The following is a 26,589-nucleotide window of genomic DNA, read 5'->3' on the forward strand; positions in this document are numbered from 1 at the left end:
TAATATGTCAGACTATAGTTGAGAAAAAAAAGATAGCTTACTATAAACACAGAAGTGATAGAACGCATTAATTTGTTGAACAAGACCTCCTTTGATAAAACGGTAAGACGCAACCGATATCTGCTAATAACGTAGAAAATCTAAGGCGATTTTTTTCCATCATTACCAATGGAACTCTACTCAGAAACAGGACTCTCCAGACCAGCCCTAGAGCTGACAGTGCCTTTCGAACTCGGAGGGTCGGCCAGAAACACTGCAGGCCCAGTGAAGAATCTCAGGAAACTACGGCGTATTCTGCAGCAATTCTCAGCAGCCGGCAGGAGGAGGAAACTTCAACTCCCATCAGACAATGCGAACCGAGGCGGGCGGACACTCACTGCGCATGCGCGGCTCTGACCAATAACGACTGTCGTTACAGCGAACAGTTTGGCCGCGTTTGTAAAAGACCGCGGCAGGCGAAGAGAGAGGAGGTGAGGGCGGTCATCAGCTGGGGTCCTTGGGGCCGCGAGGTGGGGGGGTGGGGGCACAGGGCAGGTAAGGGGGCCGCGTGGACAGAAGGCGGGGGCGGCGGTGGCACGGGTGTAGAGCCCAGAATCCCAACGGAGAGCGTGTCCAAGGAGCAGGGTGCGAGCCCGGTGTTGCTTCTGCTTAGGCCGACTTAGAACCGGAAGTGAGCCCTCGCGGGGGGAGGATGCCGGGAAACTGGCTCTGGGTGGTGCCGTAGGGGGCGGGCTGGGTCCCGGAATCCAGGAGGGAGGTAGAGTCTAGGCCGCCCCTTTCCCAGACACGACTCTGCGTTTCTCCCTGGGCCTTTCTGCGGCCTTCCACGCCGCGAGGGCTCATAGAAGCCCCTCGGACCCTGAGTCGGAGTTCTGGCTTCTGGGCCTGCCCCTTCCTCTCATTTGTGTTTTTTCAAGGAATCCACCAGATTCCAGAATCACGTTAGGCTATGATGGCTGGCTGTGAGACGTTCATCACAGCGTTACTGTCTCCGAGTCAGTGTCTTCCTCTCTCAAGATCAGTGCGTTAGTACCTGCTTCACAGGATTATGGTGTTGATGAAAGAAACATCCACATCTGGAAGGATTTGTATGGGTTTATTGAAGCCAGTTTCCAGGAAGCAGAACCTCAACGGGTTGAGAAAATGCTCCGGAGAAGGGCAGTTTCGCACTTTATTTTATTATACATGAACATCAAAGGGGAAGATGTAAGGGATACATGAAATTCATTGTTGATAGATTAGCGAGGTGGAAGAAAGCAAAGCTGGGAAATCTCTGGGATTGGATAAATAGACAGCCTACTGCTTTTACACACGTTTGTACCGGATAGTTAACAGTTAACATGATAATTGTAACGAGAGGCTCTGGGGTCTCCTGCTCTGGTGGGAGAATTATGCCCTGAGGGGTTTTGTGAAAAGGAAATTGCCCTGACATTTTAAAAGTATGTTATTGGTAGATGCAAAAAAAAACAAAAACAAAAAAACACACAAAAACTCACAATATGCTCAGTTAAGGTAAAGATTGACCTTTTGTCAAGGAAGATACTGGCCCTAGCTGGTTTGGCTCAATGGATAGAGCATCCTCCTGGGGACTGAAGGGTGCAGGGTTTGATCCCCGTCAAGGGCACATGGTTGGGTTGTGGGTTCGATCCCCAGTAGGGGGCGTGCAAGAGGCAGCCGATCAGTGATTCTCATCATTGATGTCTCTTTGTCCCTCTCCCTTCCGCTCTGAAATCAATAAAAATATATATATATATTTTAAAAAGGAAGATACTGGCCTAGGACATGATTACAGCCATGACTCACTTTTAGTTAGGAATTTCAAATTTCAGACCATCCTTTGTGGTTACTGTAGGTGTCTGAGTTTGTAAGGCCTGCGGCCTCCCCTGAGCCTGTCAGCTTTAGTGTGTGGCTCCTTTTTCATCCGCAGTGGTGAGAAATACATGAGTAAAATGCATGGGAAGGGCCACTTGTATTTAGTAAGCATTAGTAAGTTTTATGTTTTACTCACGGTGATCATTAGTTCTGTTCACTTAGTGTGCTTCACAAACATTAAATAGCACCCACCAAGAGGGATAGCTCTACATCCAAATAGTAATTGAATGGCAACCCGCCTTCTAGGGAGCATTTATGGGTTAGCACTGTTCCCTTTACACCCGCTTGCTGAGACGCCCTTTTATAGGCAGGATTCAAAATGCAGGTTCTTTACAAGCTGTGTTCACTTGTTTGTATATGCTTTCAATATAGAATGTGCGCCCTAACCGGTTTGGCTCAGTGGATAGAGCATCAGCCTGCAGACTGAAGGGTCCCAGGTTCGATTCAGGTCAAGGGCATGTACCTTTGTTGCGGGCACATCTCCAGTGGGGGGGTTGTGTAGGAGGCAGCTGATCGATGTTTCTAACTCTCTATTCCCTCTCCCTTCTTCTCTGTAAAAAATCAATAAAATATATTTTTTTTAAAAAAGAATCTGTAATAAGTGATACTAGTACATGTTTAAAATCCAAATATTAGAAAATGGTGAGATGTAACTCTCCCTTCTGTTACCGGAGAGGGGGCCTGGTCCTGAGCGTGTCTGCCAAGGCCAGCCAGTAGTGTGTATTCTTGACTTTGCGTAGGAAAGATTTCATAGGACGAGTCCCGGGGACAGTGAAACAAGGAAGGGCTTAGCATAGAAGAAGTAGCAGGAGAGTCTAGCTTGGGCCGCCTTAGCTCACTGGGAAGTCAGGGAAAAGGGGTCTTGGAGACAGGTTCAGGGGGTTAGCCCGGGCAAGCTGAGCTGTTGCTGCCCATTGCTCCCTTGGTTGCAAAACTTGTGGGGTCCCTTAGAGTTTAGGAGATGCACACCTGCAGGGGAAGCACAGGGGAAGGGAATAGCACAGGCAAACTGATTACCTTTATCACCTTAGCTAACACCTCCATCACATCACATAATTGCCATTTCTTTTTTTGTGATGAGGACATTTAAGATCTCAGCAACTTTCAAGTATATAATACAGTCTTATTAACTAATCACCATGATATATATTAGATCTCCAGAACTTAATCATAACTGGAAGTTTTTACCCTTTGACCGATATTTCTCAATTTTCCCCACTCCTCAGCCCCTGGAAACCACCATTCCATTCTCTCTTTCTATGAGTTTGACATTTTTAGATTTTATATAGAAGTGATATACAGTATTTATCCTTCTCTGTCCACATTGTCTTAATTTGCTTTGTAGTAAGTTTTGAAATCAGGAAGTGTGAGTCCTACTTTATTCTTTCTCAAGATTATTCTGGCTCTTCCAGATCCCTTGTATTTTCATATGAATTTTAGGATCATCTTGTTAATTTCTGGGGGCAAGTGGGAGTATATGTGATTTTGACAGGGATTACATGGTATCTGTAGATCAATTTGGGGAGTAGTGTCATCTTAACTATATTAAGTCTTCTGGCCCATGAACATGGGATGTCTTTCCATTTTTTTTAGGTCTTTAATTTCCTTCAACGATGTTTTGTAGTTTTTAGTGTACAAGTCTCACACTGCTTTTGTTGCTCATTTTGTTTTCATCTTTGGACTTTGTTTATAGTAATTTTTGACATGCAGAAAATTTTCATTTTTATGTAATCAAATATCAGTTTTAGTTTTAAAATAGATAAAATATTTGGGGTTTTCTTAGATAAAGTATTTGAATAGATTTCCCCCCAATGAGATAGAAACATGGTTAAATGAGCATGTGAAACATTAGTGAGATGCTCCTTCAACATACTATAATCAAATGGCTATGAGAAGACAGTAACATGTATTGATTGGCCAGGAAGTGGAGAAACAGGAGCTCTAATATGTTGCCTGTGTAAATGTAAAATGATACAGCCAGTTTGGCAATTTCTTACAACATTAAACAGAAACTTATCATATGATCCAGCAATTCCACTTCTAGGTATCTACCCAAGAGAAATGAAGTCATTTGTCTTCACAAAGACTTGCATGTTTATTTTCTCAGCAGCAGTGTTCATAATTGTAAAAAATTGGAAACAATCCAAATATCTGTCAGCTGGTGAATGGATAAACAAAATGATATATCTATACCATGGACTACTACTATTCAGCAATATAAAGGAATGAAGTATGGATGCATGCTACAGTGTGGTGGAATCTTGAAAACATTATATTTAGTGAAAGAAGCCAGACTTTAAAAAGCCACATATTCTATGATTCTTCTAACTGAAATGTTTAAAAAAGGTAAATCTATAGAGTCAGCAGATTAGTGATTTCCTGGGGGTGGGAATCATTACTGCAAACGGCACAAGGGATCTTTTCGGGGAGTGTTCTAAGACTGGATTGTAGTGAAGGGTGTCCAATCTATAAATTTCATAAATATCACTGAATTCTACACTTAAATGGGTGAACTTTATGGTATGTAAAATATACCTCAATAAAGAGGTATTTTTGCCTTAGCTGGTTTGGCTCAGTGGATAGAGCTTCAGACTAAAGGGTTCTGGCTTCGATTCCAGTCAAGGGCACATGCCCTGGTTGTGGGCTTGATCCCCAGTGTCAGGCTGGCCCTGGGCAGCTGGGGGGCTGAGGAGACTGGGCGCCGCCATCTTATGGCTGTGGGCGCCACCATCTTGGAGGGCGTGACAGTCAATTGGCATATTCCCGCCTTGTTGGCTGTGGGCGCTGCCATCTTTGAGGGCAGGGCCGTCAATTAGGATATTCCTTCCTTATTGGCTGTGGGTGCCGCCATCATTGCAATGGTGTGAGGGTCAATTAGCATATTCCCTCTTTATTAGATAGGATACCAATGCCATAACTATCCATTTCAAATTAAAATTCTCATTGGTAAATGCATATAGTGATAATTTAGATTAAAAGCTATTTCCTTATTTGTGCCAAAAGAAAGTGATGAAAATTTGTAGAAAACCTTCTACCTGATACAGTGGATCTGTTTATTTACTGACTTTCCAAAGACATTTGTTCCTGGGATGTGTAAGTTCTTAATTAGATTTGGTCTAGGTGTTCTTGACAACTCCCTGTGTAGTGCCATTCACACTCTTTTCTTGCAGTTGGAAGTACAAAGCAATCATTTCTATAACAATTTCTGTCAAATATTTTTCAAATATTTGTGAAAGACTTAGATTCCCATTCTGAAGGAAAGAATCATTCTGTCTTTGCATAACTTTAGTATTTTTTCTTGTTTTATTTATAGACTGCCAAGATCTCCACATAAGGCAGAGGGAATCTTTGTGAAACACTGGGCAGGAGGATGCCGAACGTCTGCATTGTTATACTGTGGAGTTCAAACTTCAGAAGACTTTGGGTTAAGCAGTAACATTTACTCTGTAAATGATTATGTCTTCGCTTGTCCTCTATGACTATCACAAACTAATGAAACACCTTTTTAGGTCTTATGAATTTAGGTCACACTGTTTTCCGGATGCTCTGGCAGCTGAAACAGGTAAGATTGGACTGGGTGTTGTGTGGAACAGTGGAAGGGAAAGAACTAACCTTTTCCATTCTCCAGTCCTTGCTTAAGTTAAATATCTGTGCATGTACAGATTAGGTTAACTAATCTAGGTTGTTTATAAAACAGGATTGAACCTAAAGAAATGCTTTAATTATTACATTTGGTTTTTAAAACTATATAGAGATCTCCACTTTTATTTCGTTTGAGGGTTTATTTATTTTAAATATATTTTTATTTCAGAGAGGAGTGAAGAGGGAGAGAGAGATAGAAACATCAATGATGAGAGAGAATCATTGATCAGCTGCCTCCTGCATGCCCCCTACTGGGATCAAACCTGCAACCCACCCATGTGCCCTGGACTGGAATCGAACCCAGAACTTTTCAGTCCTCAGGCCAATGCTCTATCCACTCAGCCAAACCGGCTAGGGCTGTTTGAGGGTTTAAATTGATGTGTGTTTGAGGGTACAATTTGAAAATAGTGGATAGCTTCTTTTTTTAGTAAGAGAACATTTACTTGGTAAATCACAGAGGTAGAAGAAGTAATTCCTAGAAGAAATGAGCTTAGGAAGCAAGTTATAGAGGTAAAGGATGAAGTAAAGGATGGGCCCTTGGAGCTTGAGAGTGAGGAAGCTAATGGTAACCTGTCTGGGGCAGGGAGGAAGTGGGGGAAAGGAAGGGGGAGGGTAGAGGGAAAGAAAAAGGCCCTGGTGTATTCCAAGGAAGGAGAGCACCTGGATAGCTTCTTTATGTTTCACTTTCTGTATTAAATATCATAAGTGATTTTAACTCTGTGTGTGTGTATGTATACTCATGCTGATGGGCTTATTGCTTTTTCTAGGGGCCTATGAAAAATGGAACCAAACTCTCTGAGGACTAAAGTCCCATCTTTCTTATCTGATTTGGGGAAGGCCACATTGAGGGGAATAAGAAAGTGTCCCCGATGCGGCACATACAATGGAACCCGGGGACTGAGCTGTAAAAACAAGACATGTGGAACCATATTCCGCTATGGTGCACGGAAGCAGCCGAGTGTTGAAGCTGTCAAAATCATAACAGGCTCTGACCTGCAGGTCTACTCAGTGCGGCAAAGAGACCGGGGCCCCGACTACAGATGCTTTGTAGAGCTAGGTGTTTCAGAGACGACAATCCAAACGGTAGATGGGACGATCATCACTCAGCTGAGCTCTGGACGATGTTATGTCCCCTCCTGCCTGAAAGCTGCCACCCAGGGTGTTGTGGAAAACCAGTGCCAGCACATCAAGTTGGCAATAAACTGTCAGGCAGAGGCCACCCCTCTGACTCTAAAGAGCTCCGTTCTGAATGCAATGCAGGCCTCCTCAGAAACCAAGCAAACCATCTGGCAGTTGGCCACAGAGCCCACAGGTCCGCTCGTACAGAGAATTACTAAAAACATTTTGGTGGTGAAATGCAAGGCGAGCCAGAAGCATAGTTTGGGGTACTTGCATACGTCCTTTGTGCAGAAAATCAGTGCCAAAAGCTTGCCTGAACGCCGTTTCTTCTGTTCCTGCCAGACTCTGAAGTCGCACAAGTCGAATGCCTCCAAGGATGAGGCAGCACAGAGATGCATTCATTTCTTTGCTTGCATCTGTGCCTTTGCCAGTGATGAGACATTGGCTCAGGAATTCTCAGACTTCCTAAATTTTGATTCCAGCGGTAGGTGGTATGGTGACACACTCTGTTTTTCTAAAATGACAATGAAAGTGTTCCACTAATGGCATTTGGAGATGGTCCTAGCGACCTTCAGAAGCAGTTGCTAGATAATTCAAATGAAAAGCATTCCTTCTTTTAATCCCAGTCATCACTTGCATAAAGGTTGTTTGGTTGGTTGAAATTAATGATCAAGGGACTTGAACATTTTCATTGAGACAATGAATCTAGTAAAATCAGCTTTGCTTTGATTTTTTTTACTCTTCCACAGATACCCTATTTAATAAAAACATAGAACAAAAAATTCCCTTTTATTTTGGCTTGTTTGCTGTTTTAATGTCTTTGAAGATGGAGAAAACAAGTACCTGGTTCAAAAGAAAACCTTTAAAGTTTCTAAATCAAGTCTTTTGTTGTTGTTAACATATTTTTATTGATTATTTTTTTAAGAGAGGAAGTGAGAGAGAGAAACATTACTGTGAGAAGATACATCTATTGGTTGCCTCCTGTGCTCCCTGACCAGGGATCAAACCAGCTACCTTCCTGTGCATGGGACGACGCTCCAACCAACTGAACCACCCCGGCCAGCGCTCTCTTCTTTTTTTTTTTTTTTTTTTTTTAATATATTTTATTGATTCTTTTACAGAGAGGAAGGGAGAGGGATAGAGAGTTAGAAACATCGATGAGAGAGAAACATCAATCAGCTGCCTCCTGCACACCCCCAACTGGGGATGTGCCGGCAACCAAGGTACATGCCCTTGAGTGGAATTGAACCTGGGACCCTTCAGTCCACAGGCAGACGCTCTATCCATTGAGCCAAACCGGTTAGGGCTCTTTTCATTTCTTTTTTTTAAAAAATATATTTTATTGATTTTTTACAGAGAGGAAGGGAGAGAGAGAGTTAGAAACATTGATGGGAGAGAAACATAGATCAGCCGCCTCCTGCACATCTCCCACTGGGGATGTGCCCGCAGCCCAGGTACATGCCCTTGACCGGAATCGAACCTGGGAACCCTCAGTCCGCAGGCCAGTGCTCTATCCACTGAGCCAAACCGGTTTCGGCCTCTTTTCATTTCTTAATAATCTTTAGTTGGTAGCAGCTCCCAACTTTTTAGGTTTATATTTCTCTGTAAAGCCTCCAATCAAGTTAATGTTCTATGAATAAAATCATGTTTTGGGTTGCCCTTTAAAAGAACTTGTTTTTTATCGCAGGTCCACAATCTGTTTTTTAAATATATCGGGGTGACATTGGTTAATAACATTGTATAAGTTTCAGATATACAATTTTATAATACATCATCTGTATTTTGCATTGTGTGCTCACCACCCTTAGAGTTGTCTCCCAAATATAGGGTGTTCACCCAAAATGTATACACCTTTAATGGCTGTTAGCTCAATTGACGTTTATTTCTTTTCAGATTTAACCTATTGGAATTAATAATTATTCAAAGTGTATACATTTTTTGGGACACCCTGTATTTGACTCCATTTACCCTCTTCATCCTCCTCTTACCCCTTTACCTTCTGTTAACCTTCAAACTGTTGTCTGTGTCTATGAATTTGTTTTTGTTTGTTTGTTGCTTTTTGTTTTATATTCCACATATGAGTGAAATCATATGCTTTTTGTCCTTTTCCATCTTACTTATTTTGTTAACACGATATTCTCAAGATCCGTCCATGGTGTTGCAAATGTCAGTACTTTAATCGTTCTTATGGCTGAGTAGTATTCCGTTGTACATATGTACTGTGTCATCTTTATCCAATCATCCATTGAAGGACACTTATGTTGTTTCATGTCTTGGCTACCATGAATAATGCTGCAATGAACATATGGGTACATATATCTTTATGAATAACTGTTTTTAAATTATTTGGGTAGGTACCCAGAAGAAGGCTTGATGGGTCAGATGGTAGCTCTATTAATTTCTTGAGGAATCTATATACTGTTTTCCACTGTGACTGTGTCAATTTTCATTCTCACCAGCAGTGTATGAGGGTTCCTTTTTCTCCACATGCTCTCCAATACTTGTTATTTCTTGTCTTATTGATAACAGCCATTCGAACAGGTGTGAGGTGACATGTCATCATTTTGATTTGCACTTCAAAGGAACTTTTTTAATGTAGGCAATCACTCCATTGTTTGGGGATTTGGATTTTTATAAGTTAATTTTTCTCTAAGTAGAGACCCATACTTCCTCCTGGGTAGTATTAATAATTCAGAAATATGTTATATTTTAGGTCTTAAAGAGATTATTGTGCCCCAGTTGGACTGCCATTCAGAATCCACAGTATCAGCTTGTGAGTCTACTCCATCGAAGGCAAAGAAGAGGAAAAAGGATGAAGTATCTGGTAAGAAGCTATTTGGTTTGTTTATAGGATGGTTTTATCTTTAGAGATTGTTTTATGTGTTTCACTGGATTTCAGCAATGATAAGAATCAGTTTTTATGTGTTTCTTTTCCTGAAAAAATTATACCGTCCAGTGATAATTCTTTGTCCAGTCAAGCTAAGAGTTGGTTTTACTGATTAAATAAAAGATCAAACCAAATTCAGCTCTTATTATTGAATATGTTCATCCCTTAAACATTCAGACTAGTCTTAAACCTTAAACTGCCTTTGGACAGTGTTATAAGGTTTTCATCCATAGAATGTTTTTAAAAACTTGTGACAATAATTCATTATCTTTTCTACATTAACATAGGAATATAGTTTGTTACTTGCAAATAACAAGTAATAATACCACTGTCAGTTAAGGACCCTTACAAATCAATATGAAACTGCTGAAGTACCCTAGTAGATAAGTGTCAAAAGACATAGACTTTAAATAAAGAGAAAAATTTACCTGGTCCACAAATGTGGACAAAACTCCAAATGTGAACAGAGAAATGCAAAAATTTTAGAAATACAAAAGTTAAAATAAGATACTTTTTGCTACCAAATTAACAAAGATTTTTAAAATTATGAGACCACAGGTAAAAGAGGTGAAGTTCAGGCTCTCTGGCATGGCTAGTGCAGTGTAAATTGCCATGATTATCTGTTAAGAACCTGAAAAATACTACTACTCATAGGGATAATTGCTAAAGGTGGGTCAGGTGATTATGCACAGGAGTTTTAGTGCTGGGAAGTTGGAGAAAGGTAGAGAAACAAAGTGACATGATCACTTTCATGCTGTAAGGTAATTCTGACAGCAGTGTGTAGCAGAGATTGTTAAATATTTACTTATTGGTCTTTCCCAGGAAATCTTGAAATTCAAACAGTAAAGTTCTTTCCCTTTGATACATAGCCCACTTCTAAATAATCATTTTTAAGGAAATAATCCTTGGTACAGGAAAAGCATTTTATCCAGAAATGTTGATTTTATCGTTATCTATATATATAAAAGCCTAAGTGACCGTTAGGAACGGGGTGACCGCTGGTTGCTATGACACCCACTGACCACCAGGTGGCAGACACTCAACGCAGGAGCTTCCCCCTGGTGGTCAGTGTGCTCCCACAGCCAACCTCCCGCATCTGGCTAAACTCCTGCGGTCCCTCCCCTCCAGCTGGCCTTGTCGAGACTGGGCCAGACTGCCCCGATCGGCCCGATTGCCGGCCAGGCCGAGGGACCCCACCCATGCAGGCCTCTAGTTTATAATATTAAAAAATTAGAAACAGCCGAAACCGGTTTGGCTCGGTGGATAGAGCGTCGGCCTGCGGACTGAAAGGTCCCAGGTTCGATTCCGGTCAAGGGCATGTACCTGGGTTGCGGGCACATCCCCGGTGGGGGATGTGCAGGAGGCAGCTGGTCGATGTTTCTCTCTCATCGATGTTTCTGACTCTCTATCTCTCTCCCGTCCTCTCTGTAAAAAATCAATAAAATATATATAAAAAAAAATTAGAAACAATTAAGCCCACTACTGGGGATCGTTAAACTAACCATGATAAAACCACTTGCTAGAATATCAGGCAACCACTAAAAATGATTACATAGAATTTGGAGACATTTTTAGGTCACTCAGGTAGCCAGACAAAGTACAGAATGCTCAAACTTGACTTTCAGATAAACAATGAAAAAAATTTTAATATAATTATCTCCCATGCAAAATTGGGGCATACTTATGTTAAAAATTCATTTATTTGAATTATTTTTTAAAAATATTTTATTGATTTTTTTTACAGAGAGGAAGGGAGAGAGATAGAGAGTTAGAAACATCTATGAGAGAGAAACATCAATCAGCTGGCTCATGCACACTCCCTACTGGGGATGTGCCCACAACCAAGGTATATGCCCTTGACCGGAATCGAACCTGGGACCCTTGAGTCTGCAGGCTGACGCTCTATCCACTGAGCCAAACCGGTTAGGGCTATTTGAAATTTTATTTATTTATTTTTTGGCTAAATCTAGCAGTCCTGGTAAAATCACAGCTACATAAAATCACAAAAACCAGCAAAATAATCTATTCATAGGGAAAAGAAAGGAAGATAGTTCACCAGAAAATCAATAGTAATTGTCTAAGAGGTAGAAACAATGGGTGAAATTTTTTTTCTCTTTCACTTCTGGTTTTCCCCACTTTCCTAGATTTTCAGAAATTTAAAATATTATATATAAAGGCTAATCCTAAGTTAGAAATTATCAAAGCTAACTTAGAAATTATTGAAGACTTTTTATGTTTTACACTCTTTAGAAATGAACATAGAATCTATTTATATTCTATAGGCATGTTATTAAACACTGTAATGATTTATGGTTTAGGTGCACAGACGAACAGTTCACTGTTGCCTCAGGATGCACTGAGCAGTAATCTAAGGAAAAGTGGCCTGAAAAAGCCTGTGGTTGCTTCTTCATTAAAAAGGCAGGGTAAGTTTCCCTGTCCCAGAATAAGCTAAAAAGGTGGGAAAGCATCTGAAAGAAGGTAAAAGCAATAAATCCAAAGAAACATTGCATGGTGTCCCCAAAGGAATGTTAAGATAAACACTAGTAGGCACTAAGACTGAAGTCTGTCCTGTCCCACGGGTCTCAAATCTGGCTCAAAACCAAATTGTAGTCCAGCCAGTGCTGCTCAATGGTTAAGCATCAAACTATGAACCAAGATACAGATTGATTGTTGGTCAGGGCACATGCCTGGTTTGGGGGCTTCATCCCTAATAAGGGGCGTGCAGGAGGCAGCCAGTCATTGATTCTTTCTCATCATTGATGTTTCTGTCTCTCTCTCCCTCTCTGAAATCAATAAAAATAAATGAAAAAACAACAACAAATTGTATTGTTTAAGTAACAAATCCAACAAAAATTACTGACATGTTTTGGTAGAGGTATTTTGTAAGATTTTTCCCTCTTGCTTATTAGCCACATACACTTAGTATGGAGATTTAAAGTAGTTGTTGTTGGGTTTGTTTTTTTTTTTTTTTTTTAAATATATTTTATTGATTTTTTACAGAGAGGAAGGGAGAGAGACAGAGAGTTAGAAACATCGATGAGAGAGAAACATCGATCAGCTGCCTCCGGCATACCCCCTGCTGGGGATGTGCCTGCAACCAAGGTACATGCCCTTGACCGGAATCGAACCTGGGACCCTTCAGTCCGCAGGCTGATGCTCTATCCACCGAGCCAAACCGGCTAGGGCGTTTTTTTTTTGTTTTTGTTTTTAAATGTTTATTGATTTCAGAGAGGAAGGGAGAGGGAGAGAGAGAGATAGAAACATCAATAATAAGAGAGAATCATTGATCGACTGCCTCCTGCACGCCTCCTACTGGGGACTGAGCCCTCAACCTAGGCATTTGCCCCTGACCAGAATCAAACCTGGGGCCCTTCAGTCAGCAGGCTGACGCTCTATCCACTGAGCCAAACCAGCTAGGGCAGCCAAAGTTGAAGAAGAAACATGTTTATAGTTATTCAGTGATAAATATTTATTGAAAAAAAAAATAATATAGTCTATTCTCTACAGTTAGTGAAATTTGAAAACATACCTAAAAACAATAGCATAGCTATTGTTCTGAATTTATGAAGACAGAATAACTAAATTTGAACATAACACATATTTATATATACACATATATATCTTTTCTAATGAGAATAATTAAGCTCAGCTATTTGGGGAATCAACTGTTTATAAACTTCTACTTATACATTTTATAAAAATAGTTCAATTTTGGTAGTATTTTTTGAATACTTGCTAAGATATTGTTGGCCATGTAATATGACTGGGTGATTAAAAACTAGATATCATCCCTGCCCTCATACTCTGATTTTGAAGACCAATACATAAAGATAATATAAGACCAATAATTAAGAACTTACACATCCCAGGAACAAATGTCTTTGGAAGGTCAGTAAATAAACAGATCAACTGTATGAGGTAGAAGGTTTTCTACAAATTTCCATCACTTCCTTTTGGCACAAAGAAGAAAGGAAATAGCTTTTAATCTAAATTATCACTATATGCATTTACCAATGAGAATTTTAATTTCAAATGGATAGTAGTTATGGCATTGAAATATCTCTATAAAAGAAGCTATACTTTAGAAATGTGAAGACATTTCAGGAGAAGAAATAGAATAGAATAGAATATTTCTGTGCATATGGACATGCTAATCAGAAAAATGACTAATTTATAGATCTCTAAAAGCCATTATACAAGGCCATTCTTCACTTTGCAGTTTAGTGTTGAAAGGCTGCAAACTTTCTGTGGTTACTAATCTTGACCCTATTAGTATCTCAGAGCTTTTCATTTCTTTTTTCCTAAATGGATTCTTTGAAAAAAAAAAAAAATCTAGAATCTTCTATTTTAATTTCTTTGAATTTCAGCTTCTTGTCCTTTTTTATCTGTGCAAACACTTTAACTTTTTCAAACTTCAATTAACTGTTTCTTTTGTAAGAAAAAATAAGTTACTAAGGCATTGTTTTTTGTTTTTACCAGCCTGTAGTCAGCTGTTAGATGAGGCACAAGTGACCTTATCCTTCCAAGACTGGCTGGCCAGTGTCACAGAACGCATCCATCAAACCATGCACTATCAATTTGATGGTAAGTATTGGTCACCCAGCTGGGGCTGTTGCTGAAAGTAGGATCAATTAAAGTAATTGTGCTAGAGTTCTCTGTTGTCTTTTTGTTTGTTTTGTTTTTTAAATATTTTTATTGATTTTAGAGAGAGGAAGGGAGAAGATAGATAGAAAAATCAGTGATGAGAGAGAATCATTGATCAGCTGCCCCCTGCATGCCCCCTACTGGGGATCAAGCCTGCAACTGGGGCACATGCCCTAATCGGGAATCAAATCTTGACCTCATAGTTCAAGGGTCAACACTCAACCACTGAGCCACACTGGCTGGGCTAGAGTTCCCTGTGTTGTTGTTTTTTGTTTGTTTGTTTGTTTGTTTGTTTGTTTGTTTTAATATATTTTTATTGATTTCAGAGAGAAAGGGAGAGGGAGAGAGAAATGTCAATGATGAGAGAGAATCATTGATCAACTGCCTCCTGCATGCCCCTTACTTGGGATTGAGCCTGCAACCTGGGAATATGCCCTTGTCTGGAATCGAACCTGGGACCCTTCAGTCTGCAGGCCAGTGCTCTAGCCACTGAGCCAAACTGGCTAGGGTGAGTTCTCTGTTCTGATAGAAAAAATAACTGGGCTTGACTCCCAAATACACTGGGCCACAAAAAGTAGAAATCTAAGTGAAAGAAGGAAATACTTACATAATTTAAATGCAGTATCAGCAAAATGAATTTAGAAATGGAAGAGGAAAACAGCAAATAATAAGTAAAGGTGGATAGCTTTGATCTTGGGGGTATGATCTTTGATGGTGTTAGCTTGACCTTTGTTCCAAAAAGGCATCTGAACTGTCCTTAAGGAGTCTTTCTGGCCCTAGCTGGTTTGGCTCAATGGATAAAGCATTGGCCTGTGGACTGAAGGGTCCTGGGTTCAATTCCAGTCAAGGGTACATGCCTGGGTTGTGGGCTCGATCCCCAGTAGGGGGCGTGCAGGAGGCAGCTGATCAATGATTCTCTCTCATCATTGATGTTTCTATCTCTCCCTCTCCCTTCCTCTCTGAAATCAATAAAAATATATTTTTTTAAAAAAGAGTCTTTCTGTAAGAGATATTCTTTTTTTTTTAAACATTTTATTGATTTCTTACAGAGAGGAAGGGAGAGGGATAGAGAGCCAGAAACATCCATGAGAGAGAAACATGGATCAGCTGCTTCCTGCACACCCCCCACTGGGGATGTGCCCGCAACCAAGGTACATGCCCTTGACCGGAATCAAACCCGGGACCCTTGAGTCCGCAGGCCGAAGCTTTATCCACTGAGCTAAACCGGTACTGGCTGTAAGAGATATTCTTTAAGTTGTTTGTTTATCCACGTGGTTCTGGATGTTTTCCCTCTGCTGGGGCTAGGTAGCCCCTTGGACACAGTTTTTTAAGAAAGACTCAGAACTCTTTCAACCCCTCCTTTGAACACTCTATGACCTAGTGTCTTGTAAGCTTCTTTAAAGGTTTGTTAAGTATTTTCAGACATTTTTCCTGCCTTTAGATCATATTCAGAGAGCAAGACTGGTGTTTATTGGATAAATAGTCTCCTAATTTTGTGGTCTCTGGCATTCCGGGTCCTGAACATCTGAGAGAGGGCATGTAGTTACTCTGTTTAGACATGAATGCACATACAAGTGCCTGGAGATAGCAGGAGTAAATCAAGTTTGCCTTCTCATCTCAGCCTCATTGTTCTCATCTCTTCTTATTTCATATACCTTTCAAGGAAAAGTTTGTTGTGGTGGTGGTTACAAAATTGGGGATTTGAAAAGTTATCCTTGGTGGTATTGATGACAAGGATCTGCTATATTTTTTTATGATTTCAAGGGATCAACAGTAGGGAAGGTGACAATGCTTGACTCATAAAGGCCAACCAAAGCCTTATTTTTGCCATTTTATAAAGAAATCTCTTTATGCCGAAACCGGTTTGGCTCAGTGGATAGAGCGTCGGCTTGCGGACTGAAAGGTCGCAGGTTCGATTCCGGTCAAGGGCATGTACTTGGGTTGCGGGCACATCCCCAGTAGGAGATGTGCAGGAGGCAGCTGATCGATGTTTCTCTCTCATCGATGTTTCTAACGCTATCTCTCTCCCTTCCTCTCTGTAAAAAATCAATAAAATATATTAAAAAAAAAAAAAAGAAATCTCTTTATAAAGTGAAATTTTTTTTTAAAATATATTTTATTGATTTTTTACAGAGAGGAAGGAAGAGAGATAGTTAGAAACATCGATGAGAGAGAGAAACATCGATCAGCTGCCTCCTGCACATCTCCTACTGGGGATGTGCCCACAACCAAGGTACATGCCCTTGACCGGAATCGAACCTGGGACCTTTCAGTCTGCAGGCTGACACTCTATCCACTGAGCCAAACTGGTTTCGGCTATAAAGTGAAATTTTTAATTATTACTGTCCTTCAATTCCATTTCTTCCACTTCTCTCTACACATCAGAAGGTCACTAAGTTTTTTTTTCCTTTGTTGCACTTTATATGAGTTTCTTCTTTTTTTTTAACTTTTTTTTAAAAAATAATTTTTATTGCTTGAAGTATTACAAAGAGTATTACATATGTCTCCTTTTTCCCCCCCTTGACATTCCCCTGGCCCCTACCCCCTAGTGTCTTGTGTCCACCGGTTTTTTTTTTTAACTTTGAAATAGTTTTATTGGCTCATAAAGCCTGTGCATGTAAAAAAATATCCCAACACTATGTAGTATTTAAATCACAATTACATTTTTTTACCAATCAAAACTACGCAGAATATACATTAAAAAAAAAAAATCCTACAGAACTGCCTGGCCAGTGTGGCTCAGTGGTTGAGTGTCGACCCTGAACCAAAAGGTCCCCTGTTCGATTCCTAGTCAGGGCACATGCCTGGATTGCAGGCTCAATCTCCAGTAGGGGGTGTGCAGGAGGCAGCCAATTGATGTCTCTCATCGATGGTTTTATCTCTATCCTTCTCCCTTCCTTTCTCTCTAAAATCAATAAAAACATAGTTATTAAAAAAATCCTACAGAACTGAACTCTGAAGTGACATTATGATTTAAATACTATGACAACATAGATAATTCCTTATAACATTAATTCATTGACCAAAGCTGCCAGATACTTTCATAAGCCTAGCCATTGCAGAGTGCAAATGAACACAGTTTCAACATTACACTTTTTTTTTAAGTCTTTTTTATATATATATATATATTTTATTGATTTTTTTTTACATATAGGGAGAGGGATGGAGTTAGAAACATCATGAGAGAGAAACATTGATCATCTGCCTCCCACACACTCCCCAGTGGGTATGTGCCCCCAACCAAGGTACATGCCCTTGACCGGAATCGAACCTGGGATCCTTGAGTCCACCGGCCGACGCTCTATCCACTGAGCCAAACCGGTTAGGGCTTAACATTACACTTTTAGTTGAAGTAACTGTGCCTCCAACTAGGAGCTCTCAAATTTCTGGCATAAAAATTTGATCTATTTTAACTGAATGAGTTTCTTCTTATTTCCTAAAGGCAAACCAGAGCCACTGGTGTTCCACATTCCTCAGTCTTTTTTTGATGCCCTACAACAGAGAATATCTATTGGAAGTACCAAAAAACGGCTTCCCAACTCCACCACAGGTATGGGATTTTTTCTTCAACAATAGCCACAGATGTCTTGTCCTTAGGGAATTATGTTTGAAAAAACCGTATGGAGTTTTCAGGATTAGGACTTCTAGCTGCATGCTGAGAGCATGAAGCCTTAGCCAGTCAGCTCTTGGAATAATGATCACACTTTTCAGTGCAACCCCATATTTATTCCAGTGCAAGTTAATGGAACAATTCAGAAAGCGGCAGACTTGGTAAAAGAACAATGAAGTGCAGTAAATGTGCCCACCAAGAAGTTTGATATTTTCTAGATATGAATCAATTTCAACAAAAGCATTGCAGGCTCCGATCACTATTGGGCTGGCTTCTTGGAAGCATATTACAGTATGTATCAAAACTAAAACTTGCCCAGCCGGTGTGGCTCTATGGTTGAGTGTTGACCTATGAACCAGGTCATGGTTTGATACCCAGTCAGGGCACATCCTTAGGTTGCAGGCTCAATCCCCAGTAGGGGGTGTGCAGGAGGTAGCAGATCAATGATTCTCTTATCATTGATTTTTTTTCTCTCTCTCCCTTTCCCTTCTTCTCGGAAATAAAAATATATATTTAAAAACACACACACACAAAAACACCTAAAACTTATTTTTTTGTGATTCCTAGTTTTTGATGAAGATTTTAGAGTTATTCTTAGGCTTGGAACACTATCATTACATTATTCTGGTACTTATTTCTTGGTTTTACATAACATCTTTCTATTAGATATCTCAACATACTTATTGGGTTGCAAAAGGAAATAAGGGAGAGAAGGGAGGAAGAAAGAATTACTCAGTAATGACAGCTAGAAATCAATGCTATTTCTTCAACAAGTTGTTATTTGATGAGCCTGGCCAGTGTTGTTCAGTGGTTGTGTCAACCTATGAACCAAGAGGTCATGGTTTGATCCCTGGTCAGGGCACATGCCTGGGTTGTTAGGCTTGATCCCTAGTAGGGGGCATGCAGGAAGCAGCTAATCAATTATTTGCTCTCATCATTGATGTTTCTATCTCTCTCTTCCTCTCCTTCCTCTCTGAAATCAGTAAAAATATATATTTTTTAAAATTGTTACTTGATGATTTAATAGGGACTGTGGGACTGTTTGAAGTTTAATTCTGTATTTGAATAATGCAAGCTGTGAATCACTGTTTAGAGCCATGAAAATCTTTGTCTTCACGCTTGTCTTCCTGTCTTTTCAAGCAAGGTTGATTCTTTCTTCCATTTTAAACTTTAGGCCTAATACATTAATTTTAACTCATCCCTTAGCTAGTTTTGCAGACTTTCAGTGGAACCCCTTTATATTCCTGCAGGTAGGGCAATGGATTGGCAATCATGTGAGCAGGCTTAGACTCCATGTAATTAAAATTTTAAGGACTGTAATTTGACCTCTGATGATATATCTAAATCTGTAGGAGGTGTAAGAAATTGTTTTGTAATGGAGTTCTGTGCATGTAGCTTTACCAAACAAAAAAACAAGTTTCTAAGGTAACAGAAATAAGTAGCATCTCAAAGAAGCATCAGAGACTTCATATAGCAGAAATTTTTATCACTTGGTTGGTCACATTTATGTCAAACCCTATTATATATTTGCCTCTAGAACTTCTTTTTGGAATTTGCTGAGATTCCATAAGGAAAGAATAATACTGCACTGAAATCTCTAGAAACTGGGTAACAATAGGGAAAGAGAATGTTATGTTTGGGTAGGCTAATTTTGTTCCCTTTTTACATTGAAGCTTTTGTTCGAAAAGATGCCCTGCCACTGGGAACCTTTTCCAAGTATACCTGGCATATCACTAATATCCTGCAAGTTAAACAAATCTTAGATACCCCTGAGGTAAGAGTTTATTTCTACAATAGTGGGAGGGCAGAGAGGAGAAGAGAGGGAAGCAAGTTTGGGAAGTATGTTTATACCAATTCCTTGAGTTACAGACACCAAAGAGAATTCTGTTTTTCATATTAAGAAATTATTCAATGTAACATAGAAACCCACAACAGAAACCTGTTCATGTTGACCAGTGTCACCCCAATAAATTTAATAAATAAAAGATTAAAAAAAGAGATTATTCAGAAATATTCATGGCTTTATAGTGCTGACTCTTAATTTTAATGGGTATTCCCTAGAGCTTGAAAAGGTATCTTAAATTGGAGTATTCTTTTTCTTTGCCTTTGGGATCAGAAAGCAGGAATGATTTTTCCTATATATTAAATAACCATCTATGGTGAGCCCTAAATTAACTAAAAAATCTGTAAATAATTTGAGATGATACACCATTTGTGAAATTAATGGGCCTAGCACAATTAATTGCTCCTCCCCAAATTGTAATTTAGTTCTCATTAGAGAAATGACCCTGAGTTTGTGTTCTTTTTCACAAGGGAAAGATGAGATATTTTAAAACATTTTTGTCCAGCAGACTCTGAAAATTTGAGGGTTTTCCCTTCTTACAATAATGGAATATTATAGAAAATTCAGGATAATGTGATTTGATGTGTTAAGAGAAGCTTAATTTCAAGACATTGTTATGTTCAGAAGAAGAATAAATTGCTTGGTAGCTGTTATGTTCAGAAGAATAAAGGCCTATGTTAGCACTAAAGACATTTGAGGAACTTCCTTAAATGCAAGATATTCAGAGGCAGCTTCTATCTTGGAATAAGTGGTGTTTAGGGAGGCAGTGTGCAACCCAAAGCAAAGTCAAGTGAGGGAAAAGAGCTAATGATCATTGAGCTTCTATCTGTTGGGCGTTATTTACCTGTATCACCTCATTCATGTATTTTGCAGATGAGAAACAGGCTATGAGATGCTCACCCTGCTGTTTAGTGGCAAAGACAAAATTCAGTTCAAGTTCTGTCTGGCTCAGTCCCAAGGATGGTGTGAAGCACACAGGATGGTGAGGTCAGCTGTAGGTGCTATCAATAGAGTTTTTAGGAGAATGTTCTAGCAGATAAGTAGGGGAAGGGAAAAAAAAACAAATTTAGAGCAAGTCTATGCCAGTAGTGGTCATGTAGACATGAAGATGTTGGGGTTCAAATTAAAGTTACAGAGAAAAAAGGAAAGCCAAGATATGAATGGTATAAGGAAAACAAAGGCAGATTTGTTGACAGAATTTAGTTAAAAATACAAGGGGAAGTTTTAATTAATTTGGATGTGCTTAATGAGGAACAGTGAATACATAAACAATCTATTCTCATCCAAATATTTGTCTATTTTGAAAGTTTTTCTTTCTCACCTTTCTTGGTATTGTCTCCATGTCCAGATGCCCTTGGAAATTACCCGAAGTTTTATCCAGAACCGGGATGGGACGTATGAGCTGTTTAAATGCCCTAAAGTGGAAGTAGAGAGCATAGCAGAAACCTACGGTCGTATAGAAAAACAACCAGTGCTACGACCCTTGGAACTAAAAACTTTTCTCAAAGTTGGTAAGTGATTGGTGGTTTCAATAGTGCATCTTCCTGTGAAAGTCAACTATGTGCAACACATTGCCCTAGATTTTGGATCTTGACCTTAAATAAAGAAGGCACATTTATTCATCTTGTAAAGGTAATCATGAGATAGGGTATTTTGATTCATTTGAGCCAGGGCTCTAAAAATAAAATTATAGAAGTAATAAGTATTCATTATAGAGAAATCATAGATTTTATAAAGAAGAAAAATAACCACCTGTAATCGCACCCACCAAAAACAGCAACCTTTCCAGACTCTTTTTTATACATGAAGAGTTTCCAGACTCTTTTCTGTACATGAAGAGTTCCTAAAACATGGGATCATACCTCTTTTCCCTTAAAAATACAGTGTCCCCCCCAAAATGTATACACACTTGGAATAATTATTAATTCCAATCAGCTAAATCTGAAAAGAAAGAAACATAGATCTATCAGCTGTTAAAGTGTGTATACATTTTTGGGACACCCTGTATATATGTAGGAATATAGTCACAAGAATTTGACAAAATAATTATAATGTCTAAATTTCTCCTAAAAGAATAAGTACACAATTAGGTAAATGAAAGAGGCCTGCTTGATAGATAGTAATACTAAGGTAATTTAAATTATGGCTGGCATTCATTCATTCATTCTTCATTCAACAAGTCTTTATTTTTTATTTTTTTAAAATATATTTTATTGATTTTTTACAGAGAGGAAGGCAGAGAGATAGAGAGCTAGAAACATCGATGAGAGAGAAACATCGATCAGCTGCCTCCTGCACATCCCCCACTGGGGATGTGCCCACAACCAAGGTACATGCCCTTGACCGGAATCGAACCTGGGACCCTTGAGTCCGCAGGCTGACGCTCTATCCACTGAGCCAAACCGGTTTCGGCAACAACAAGTCTTTATTGAGTGCCTACTATGAACCAGGCACTATGCTATCTTGGGGTACAGTGATGAACAAAAGTGACATAGTTTACTGTCCTGGAAAAGATGATAGTCTAATCAGTGGAAAGAGAGGTGAGTATTAGATGGCTAGAAGTGTAGGCTCTGAAGTCCAAAACTGCCTGGAGTTAAAGTCAGGTCCACCTACTAGTTGTGTAACTAAGCAGAAAGACTTCATCTATCCTTACCTCAGTTTATTCATCTGTAAATAGGAATCACAGAATCTGTCTCTTAGTGAGTTGCTGAGCATTAAATTAATGCATTGTAAATCACTTAAGATAATACCTGGCACAGTAGGTGCTCATTAAGTGCTACTTGTTATAGTTGTTATTATTAAATTACTAGAGGCCCGATGCATGAAATTCGTGCAAGAGTAGGCCTTCCTCTTCCGGCTGCTGGCACCAGCTTCCCTCTAGCACCCAGAACCTGGGCTTCCCTCTGGCCGTCAGCAGGCACCTGGGACCCGGGCTTCACTCGCAGCCCCAGCTTCGTCCAGAAGGATGTCCAGTCTAATTAGCATATTACGCTTTTATTATTATAGATTATACAAATATGATAGTATTTGTATAGTACTATAAAAACATTTTTTAAAATATATTTTTATTGATTTCAGAAAGAGGAAGAGGAAGAGAGAAAGAGAGATAGAAGCATGAATGATGAGAGAGAATCATTGATCGGCTGTGGAGATCGAGCCCACAACCCAGGCATGTGCCCTTGACCGGAATCGAACCCGGGACCCTTCAGTCCACAGGTTGACGCTCTATCCACTGAGCCAAACCGGTTAGGGCTATAAAAAAATTTTTTTTAATATATTTTATTGATTTTTTACAGAGAGGAAGGGAGAGGGACAGAGAACCAGAAACACCGATCAGCTGCCTCCTGCACACCCCCCACTGGGTATGTGCCCGCAACCAAGGTACATGCCCCTGACCGGAATCGAACCTGGGACCCTTGAGTCCACAGGCCGATGCTCCATCCACTGAGCCAAACCAGTCAGGGCTATAAAAATGTTTTTATTTAATATAATACAAAAATAAATTATTTTATTAAAAATAGACAAAGAGCCCTAACTGGTTCGGCTCAGTGGATAGAGCGTCGGCCTGCAGACTCAAGGGTCCCAGGTTCAATTCTGGTCAAGGGCATGTACCTTGGTTGCGGGCACATACCCAGTAGGGAGTGTGCAGGAGGCAGCTGATCGATGTTTCTCTCTCATCGATGTTTCTAATTCTCTCTGTAAAAAATCAATAAAATATATTTTAAAAAAATAGACAAAGAGCTTGGCTAGTGTGGTTCAGTGGTTGAGCGTCAACCTGTGAACCAGTTCGATTCCCGGTCAGGGCACATGCCCAGTTTGTGGGCTTGATCCCCGGTGTGGGGCGTGCAGGAGGCAGCTAATCAATGATTCTTTTTCATCATTGATGTTTCTGTCTTTCTCTCGCTGTCTCTCCCTTCCTCTCTGAAATCAATAAAAATATATATTTTTAAAAATAGACAAAGAGCCCATAATTATCACTAATCAACTATATGAATTTGAGCTAGTAGAGATGTTACTTATTTAATATAAAGTCTTACATAGCTTTAAAATGAATCATGTAATTAAGTCTTTTTTAAAAATATTTTTTTATTTTCTTTTAAGGTATCAACCTTAAAGTCAGATATTTCTCCAGCAAAATGGGTTTATTTGGAAACAGCAAAGTATTGCAGTTCAGGACCTGCAAACCATGTGCAAGTCCAGAGAACAAAACGGAGGTTCTTTTATAGAGGAAAGGGGTCTGTTTAAAGGAGATTGTTATAAACAGTGAGTTCATTGGAGAAAATGGGTAGTTCAAAGTGTAATACATTAAAAAATATATATATTTTTTTAATGTATTTTTAATGTATCTTATTGATTTTCTACAGAGAGGAAGGAAGAGGGATAGAGAGTTAGAAACATCGATCAGCTGCCTCCTGCATGCCCCCCACTGGGGATGTGCCCGCAGCCAAGGTACATGCCCTTGACTGGAATTGAACCTGGGACCCTTGATTCTGCAGGCCGATGCTCTATCCACTGAGCCAAACCGGTTAGGGCTATATATATTTTTTAATTGATTTTCAGAGAGGAAAGGAGAGGGAGAGATAGAAACATCAGTGATGAGAGAGAATTACTGATCGGCTGCCTCCTGCTGGCCCCACACGTGTTGAGCCCACCTGGATATATGCCCTGACTGGGAATCCAACTGTGACCTCCTGGTTCATAGGTTGACTCTCAACCACTGAGCTACGCTGGTTGGGCTTTTTTAAAATTTGATTTTAGAGTAAGGGAGAGAGTTGCCCCTTGTACACACCCCAACCAGGAATTGAACTCACCACCTTTTGGTGTATGGGACAATGCTCCAACTAAACCACCCTGCCAGGATATTTTTTACTAGTCTCCCTTTTAATTTCATCCAGCTGTCCTTTCCTCTCAGTCTGGGCTCGCCTTATGATTCTTTTGGCCCTTTTTCTTATGTCTCGGTCTTATTTTATTCAAGGATGCCACACAGTTCCCTGAAATTTTCTTTTGAATAGATACAGTAATTCCTCTTACTTTCCCTTGATTCTTGTTGTTTTCCTTGTTATTTTTTCTCATACAGCTTTTTTTAAAGCTAATTTTTCTTTTCCTTTTTTATTTCCGAACAGAGTGAGATCTGTCTAGACCAGCCGTGGGCAAACTACGGCCCGCGGGCCGGATCCGGCCCGTTTGAAATGAATAAAACTAAAAAAAAAAGACCGTACCCTTTTATGTAATGATGTTTACTTTGAATTTATATTAGTTCACACAAACACTCCATCCATGCTTTTGTTCCGGCCCCCCGGTCCGGTTTAAGATCCCATTGTGGCCCTCGAGTCAAAAAGTTTGCCCACCCCTGGTAGAGTCAAAATTTGGAATCGTACTAATCAGTGTTCCTTTCTTGGTCTTTCTTTGTCTTCAGGCAACACTTCCCCAGATCAAAAGGAGCCAACCCCTTTCATCATTGAGTGGATCCCAGATATCCTTCCCCAGTCCAAGATTGGCGAGCTGCGGATCAAGTTTGAGTATGGTCACCACCGGAATGGGCATGTGGCAGAGTACCAAGACCAACGTCCCCCCCTGGACCAGCCCTTGGAACTGGCCCCTCTGACCACCATCACTTTCCCTTGAGGCAAAACAATGGAGTCTTTTGCTGCTGAATTTGCACGTCCCCATCCCTTGACAAGTTTAAATACCAGTTAGGTCCTTCGTGAACTGCTTTTAACTAAGATGGAATTTCTTAATACATCCAAGTGGATTCTGTTGAAGAAAAACTCTGTAAATGGCCTTTTTGGTGCTGCTGTGTATAGTCCTCATTATAGATGGGGTGGTATTTCTGGCTAGTGTGTTTAAAGGAACAAAAAGAAAACTAGCTCATTTTTCTTCTTAAAGGATTCACCTTTATAGTTTGTCTCAACCTTTGAAGTAGTTAGTAACACTCCACCTTACATTAACAATGTTGAAACGTTAATAACATCCTGGTTCGGAAGAATGTTAGGGACCATTCTGGCAGAGCTCCCGCCATGCCCTTTTATTCTGTTACCAAATAAAGCACAGTGTCATTAGTTTTTCTAAATTATACCTCATGTTGGCCTGATTTTAAAATTATGAACCTTTGGGATGAATTTAGATTACAGTGAAATAGGAAAAAGATGTCCAGATATCAAGGGAATATTGACAAGTCAAACTAATGCTTGTATTTATTTCCTTCTTTCTTCTTGAAAAAGTGTAACAACTGGTAAAATTCATTTCCTACTTCTGAGTTCATTGACCACAGAATGGAGACATGAAAGACACAGGTGGAAGCCTGTTTCCAAGGAGAAGAGGGAATGAACATTTCCTATATAACTACTATGTGCCAGGTACTTTTATTTGCATTCCTGCCGAAGTACTTTTCTCATTTAGTCTTCATTATCCTTTGAGTTTTAGGTATTTACCCCTTCTTTTATAAAATTAAAGGAACAGCCTCTCTGAGGTTAAGTATCTTGCTTGAAACGGCATTAAAAATAATGTTTCGTTTTACTCCAAAGTACATATTATTTCCACAATTTATCACATTCCTTTGTATCTATTCCTTATAATTCATTGACCTTGGGAAAACAAGAAAAATCCATAGGAAGTAGTCTCTTGGTTTTCTTTTGATTTCAAATAACAAAAACCCAACTCTCATCAGTTTAGGCAAAAATAGGAATGACTGACTAGTTCATAGACACTAAAATAGGGCCGGACAACCAACTGGGGTATAGGTAGGCTTCTGAGCCAGGCTCCATCTGACCCAGCTTTGTCCCTACTGGAGCTTCTGGTAGAATTCTGTCTCCTGACATGCCTGAAAGTCTGGCTTTAATGTTAGAGCAGGACTGACTGCTCTACTCTCCCTGATCCAAAGGGCAAAACCACCCAAGAAATGGAGCTGGCCTGATTTTGAGGGGTGGTGGGAGGTAGCTTTTTTTTTGTAATCCTCACCCTGGGATTTTTTTT

General features: G+C 39.8%; 1 protein-coding gene across 3 annotated transcripts; it reads left to right on the forward strand.

Annotated features, from left to right (window-relative positions):
* The first annotated feature begins 408 nt into the window (after positions 1–408).
* Positions 409–26,228, forward strand: LOC308526216 (uncharacterized protein C2orf42). Of its 3 annotated transcripts, none has more exons than XM_081101300.1 (10): positions 439–470; positions 5,186–5,434; positions 6,282–7,117; positions 9,347–9,457; positions 11,839–11,943; positions 14,000–14,104; positions 17,607–17,714; positions 19,448–19,548; positions 20,966–21,128; positions 25,034–26,228. In XM_081101300.1, the coding sequence occupies exons 3-10, from the start codon at positions 6,295–6,297 to the stop codon at positions 25,240–25,242; spliced, it is 1,725 nt and encodes a 574-aa protein (XP_080957426.1). In that variant the 5' UTR covers positions 439–470; positions 5,186–5,434; positions 6,282–6,294; the 3' UTR covers positions 25,243–26,228. The 3 variants fall into 3 exon arrangements, with proteins under 3 accessions (XP_080957428.1, XP_080957426.1, XP_080957427.1); XM_081101301.1 differs by lacking the exon at positions 439–470 and adding an exon at positions 3,762–4,218; XM_081101302.1 differs by lacking the exon at positions 11,839–11,943 and having other exon boundaries at positions 409–470; positions 25,034–26,132.
* Positions 26,229–26,589: the final 361 nt, after the last annotated feature.

The sequence above is a fragment of the Myotis nattereri genome, assembly GCF_964212035.1.
Source record: "Myotis nattereri genome assembly, chromosome: 10".
Classification (NCBI taxonomy): Eukaryota; Metazoa; Chordata; class Mammalia; order Chiroptera; family Vespertilionidae; genus Myotis; species Myotis nattereri.